Source organism: Anneissia japonica, unplaced genomic scaffold (genome assembly GCF_011630105.1).
Source record: "Anneissia japonica isolate Jap-2015-1 unplaced genomic scaffold, ASM1163010v1 scaffold4446_len648930_cov198, whole genome shotgun sequence".
In the NCBI taxonomy this organism is placed as follows: Eukaryota; Metazoa; Echinodermata; class Crinoidea; order Comatulida; family Comatulidae; genus Anneissia; species Anneissia japonica.
Window position 1 is genome coordinate 628,283 of NW_022683639.1, and position 5,682 is coordinate 633,964.

General features: G+C 34.4%; 1 protein-coding gene across 1 annotated transcript in view; it reads right to left on the reverse strand.

The window, feature by feature from the left end:
- The window catches only part of LOC117100696 (hyalin-like), a 28,809-nt gene extending 23,791 nt beyond the window's left edge, over positions 1 to 5,018 (reverse strand). Inside the window, exons 1-3 of the mRNA XM_033240485.1 lie at positions 4,979 to 5,018; positions 3,090 to 3,326; positions 490 to 738 (exon numbers count right to left, since the gene is read on the reverse strand). Coding sequence (XP_033096376.1) covers positions 490 to 738; positions 3,090 to 3,326; positions 4,979 to 5,018 — 526 coding nt within the window. The remainder of the gene's footprint in view (positions 1 to 489; positions 739 to 3,089; positions 3,327 to 4,978) is intronic.
- Between the last annotated feature and the right edge of the window lie 664 nt (positions 5,019 to 5,682).

Sequence of the window (5,682 nt, forward strand, 5' to 3'; positions counted from 1 at the left end):
AGTGTTAAAATTAAGAAGATTAGTTTATACGAATAACCACACTCAGTGGACCTATAATATAAATATACAAAACGGGTACACACTGCGTCTGACGGTTGTCGGCAAACACGATTCCACAGAGAACAAAATAGAATGAAATGTGCGCAAAGTTTTTAATGATGATCTACTCAGACTACCACCAACTATCAGCTGATGAATGAAATGCTCACAGAGAGTGGACATGGATTCACCTGCCAACAGCCATACAACTTGTATGGCGCAGCAAGTGCCCAGCTTAAGACAACAATATTGTCCCTTTTTATTCAAGGGTTGAAAATAAGATTATTTAATCATTTCAAAAAGTGTCCCCATTGCCCTAATGGGGTGGGCAAGGGGGGGTTTGGCCATAGTGTTAAAAGATATACTTCATTTCACGAAAAAGTGTCCTTTGAATAGGGGTTCTACTCTATCTAAATATTACAAATGGTTTCATAAATGAGCAAAATTTACCACGGACAAAAACAGTAATTGTGCAGGAACCAACATTGCCATCACTGTCAGTTGCGGTACACATAACAGTATTGGTACCAACAGGAAATGATGAACCAGAAGGTGGAGTACAAGTAGCTGTCAAGCCAGTGTCAATATCATCAGTTACTGCTGGCTCACTCCAAAATACAGTTCCTGTTGCTTGGCCTGGAGATGTAGGTGCACTAACACCACCAATACAGGTCACAACTGGTTCTTCAGGTGCAGGCACTGTAGTGAAAAAAAAAAAACGTTTACATTTATAGCATAAAAGATAAAGTATATTTATGTAATCACTACCATATTGTTATTATACTCACAGTTTAGCACTATATGGCATCTAGAAAAAATACAGTATGCTAAAACAAATAATAGTGACCATCTTGAGACAAAAGGTATGGAAATGTGTCTCAATTAATTCCTAATTTAATATTTTATATTGGTACAGAATTTAGACAAAGGTGGAAACCATTTTTATTACAGAAACAATCCTAGACTGGTTGATAACAGTTGACAATCAAAAATAACAAATGCCATTTACTTTATTTTCCTCTCAATGTCGTTTTTTTTAATTGTTCTCTAATTTCTTTATTGTCTAAGTACCCCTTAAGGTAGGTTTAGTAACATAATAATAATAATAATAATAATAATAATAATAATAATAATAATAAGCACATCAGACTTAAGGGGAATTTCTTTTGTTTAATTTTCCCCCTCAACGCCATGTTATTTTCCCCTCAACGTCATTTTTTTTAAATTGTTCTCTAATTTCTTTATTGTCTAAGTTCCCTTTAAGGTAGGTTTTAGTAACATAATAATAATAATAATAATAATAATAATAATAATAATAATAATAATAATAATAATAATAATAAACATATTGACATTGATTTATCAAATTTGTAGTAGCTACCACTGACATTGTTAATATTAAATCACAAGCAACACAATACATGACAAAACTGTACCTTCAATAAGAAACATACAACTTCCTTCATTCTTAGCACTATCAGTTGCTAAACATGTAACATTATTTTCACCAACATCAAATGAAGAGCCAGAAGGTGGGTTATAATTAACTAATAGGTTGGTATCAATATTGTCAGTGAAAAATATGTCATTGAATTGCCTTTAAATCTATCAACAGAAAAAGGTAATGTGTTTTATGATTACATCACCATCAGAAAAATGTTTACTAATTCTACTCATCATAAAAAAAGTAGTGATTAAATGTTCATTACAGTACACAGTACAGTTTGGCTCCTCTCACTAAATACCAGTCTAAGCATGGAGGAATAATTATTTCCTCCATGGTCTAAGAGAGGCAATCTATAGCTAGACGAGCGTGCTGTTTGAACCAGCACTGATATTATGGCTGTAGATTGTGGCGCTCCTGCAATCAACGTCAGCGCTGGTGTCAGATTTCTCAGATAAAAACTACAGTATAAATAGTAGGCCCGAAAGGTGTATTGAAATACACGCCAATAGCAGGCCCATTGTACACAATTGGCTCATGTGCACTTTTAAAGAATTCAGTACAATTTTCAAGACGAGTAGGGGTACTGATCCATACAACCTGTTATCCTGTGGTTATGGACCCTAAGGTCATTTGCAGGATGTAACTATGTAAAAGTTAACATTCTCTAGCATCCAAATATTAAAAATGCTGGGTGTGACAGTTGAACGATGTCTTTGTCTGAGTTTGCTTCATTATCTTGACCAGGTTTACAATGCAGACTGCCAGTATTAATCCATGGGTCAGGATACTATAATTTTAGAAGCTTGTGCAAAGAGCATTTATTTTGTAATTGAGTTGTTTGGTCCTGGGCAAATAATATGGGCTATATTTCAGGTTGTACAGGTACAAATTGGTGAAGTTGCACCAACAAAAGTTTTAACCTCTCTATTTTTGTAAAGGAGACTTAAAAATTAAAAAAAAAAAATCTTTTGTAGATTGCGCACTGTGTCCTAGCATATTTTTTCCTTGTATACTCCTCTTATCACTTGTCTCAAAAGTGAGTATTTTTTTTAGTAATGTGATAAAAATTAATACTATTTAAAAACAACCCATTGATAAATGTACTTAAAACAAAGCAACACTAAGGCTGTGTTTCTGCAGCAATTACTACCCGATAAATTATCGGAAAGCAGCCATTTTGTTATTTTTCGCTGCAGAAACGGGGCCCAAAGTTTCTGATAAACTTTTTTTGTGCTTATTGAATATAAAGATGTTTTGATGTTGAATACATTACAATAATGTCCATAATTTTGCATGATGCAGGGATGTAGTTTTGGTGGGCGGAGGTGGGCAGGGGGCCACCCAGCCTTGAAGTTTTCCACCCAGTCTAAAGCTAATTTCTTGGTTCTCAACCCACCCTTATTAAACCACTTTTCCATTCTTAAAATCCAATCTTATTATTTTTAGTTTACTCAATGTTACCACCCACCCATCCTTAAAATGTTTATCACCCTTTCTTAGTTTTCTAGCTACAACCCTGATGATGTGATAAAATATTTGGAGAGAATTTTCAGATAATTTATTGGAGAAATTATACTGCAGAAACATGGCCTTGGAGACTTACCAATGATATCAACTGTAAACATACAGCTACCTGTCCTACCAGCAGCATCAGTAGCACCACAAGTGACATCATTTGAACCAAGAACAAATAAGGAACCAGAAGATGGAGTACAAGAAGCTGATAGACCAGTATCAACATTGTCGGTGACTGTTGGGTTATTCCAGGTCACTGTAACTTGACTTGAGGATGTACTCATGGAAATATCATCAGGGCATGTTACATTGGGAATCTCAAAATCTAGAACATGAAAAAACAAACAAGATCATACAAAAAAAAAATAAAAATTTATTTTAATGTTTCTTTTTATACATTAAAATATGTAATAATAATAATCAATGTTTAAAACCCTTTAAATCACTATTTAATTGAACTGAATTGAATTAAAATTGAATTTTTAATTTACATTAATATTTATTTATTAGTAATAACTACAGCAGCATGAATAGATTAAATATAATGAATTATATTGATATGGTATGAACAATAGGCCTACCATTAAAATTAAAAAATCCCATAATGTGAAGGGTTAAATTTCGAGGTTAGTTTATACGAATAACCACACTGAGTCGGCCTAAAATATAAATATACAAGACGGGTACACACTGCGTCTGACAGTTGTCGGCAAACACAATTCCACAGAGAAAAAAACAGAATGAAATGTGCACAAAGTTTTTAATGATGATCTACTCAGACTGCCATTAACTATCAGCAGATGTATGAAGCGCTCACAGAGATTGGACATGGATTCACCTGCCAACAGCCATACAACAACTGTATGGTGCAGCATGTGCCCAGCTTAAAGCTGGACAAAAAAGACAACAATAGTGTCCTTTTTAATTATTTCAAATAGTGTCCCCATTGCCCTAATGGGGTGGGGATGGGGGATTTGTCCATAGTGTTAAAAGATATACTTCATTTCACAAAAAATTGTCCTTTGAATAGGGGTTTCTACTGAATATAAATATTACAAATGGTTGCATAAATGAGCAAAACTTACCATGGACAAAAACAGTAATTGTGCAGGAACCAAAACTACTTTTTTCTGTCTTAAAAAAATCAGTTCTGTTATTAACTAAAACAATGACATCATGTAGTCATCCTTAATTCATATTGGTCAAGAATTACATCATCTTTTGAATCATCCCAAATATAATAAGTGCTCCCCCAATATAACACAGTATTCCTATTGCTATACACTTTTCACAATGTTCTCATTCAGATTACTACCTCAACTGTACTTTGCAATATTTTTTTAAAGAACCATTATTTACTGAAAAAATTGAAATTGCACGAAGCCTGCAGGGCTTAAAGGCAATTTTTGTAGGAGTGGAGTTGAATAGCTTGGAGGTTAAGATGCTTGCTTTCTAATTAATGCTGTCATGGTAACAGAATTTTTTTCTCACGACCAAAACAACTCCACTCCATAAGCCTCAATGACACTGGTCTATGTAAAGCATCATGTGTTCATGTTTGTCATGTGAAATGATTGCCACCTATCTAATAGGACAGTGATTCAGTCGCTATTGGTAATCCTTGGCCTGAAGGAATAAAATAAAATAAATAAATTTTAAAAAATTGTTAAGTACTGTAAATAATGGCTCCAAAGGACTTTTATTTTGTATAGTTTGTACAATTGCTTTATAAGTCAGTCGTTGTCACCTTTTCTATGGCTCTTTTATTCAAACTGCTAGTTGTAGAGTGGTTGCTATAATCATAACAAACTGCTGGTTGCAGTGATCGGCTGCTCAGTGATTAATACATTATACTGTGTGTGTACATCTAAAACTAATCAGTGGACCTTTTGATTTTTTGAAAATATTGACCAGAAAAAAGGAGTTGTTGCCTGAATAAATTCTTGAAAGCAAACTTCATTAAAATGATTTTCAAACTTCTAAATTCATATTCACCATTAAGTACATTCACACGCATTCTGTAATGACCTCTTTTTGGCAGGCCTACTGACGTTCAAACTAGTAGAATTTCTAGAAATTAATGTGCCAAACCTATTTTATGGTAATGGTAATGGTGGGATATTTGTAGTGCGCCTTCCACAATAAAATCGTCTCAAGGCGCCGAAAAAAGGTAGGACCAAGAATTTTTAAAAAATTAAATTAAATTATAGTATATCTTATTTTACCTTAATTTATACCATTTTGCATGCCAATAGAAACTAAGAGATTTGTTTGTTTTTTCTTTCTCACTTATAAATGCTGTTTCAGGTAATTGGAAATTTTTCCTTGTCAAAAGAAAGTAAAAATTAGGTAATGTAGCACATGGTAGTCAATGGACAATAATAGAGCTAAAAACTAAATCATTTCCGAGCCACTAGGGGCTCAATGGGCTGGAGCTTATCCCCAGTTTACGTAGTGTTGAGCGGATCTGGACGGGACACTAGTCCGTCGCAGGTTAGTCCCCAGCAGTTTGCTGGGGTACCCATTGATACAGCTGGGTGGACTGAAGCAATGTAGCATTACCCAAGGACACAAGTGAATCTGCACAGCGGAGACTCCAAACCCCGACCTTACGATTGAAAGTCCCAACCTCAACCGCTGCGCCAAATTGCCACTATATAATAGAGTACAGACAAGCAATA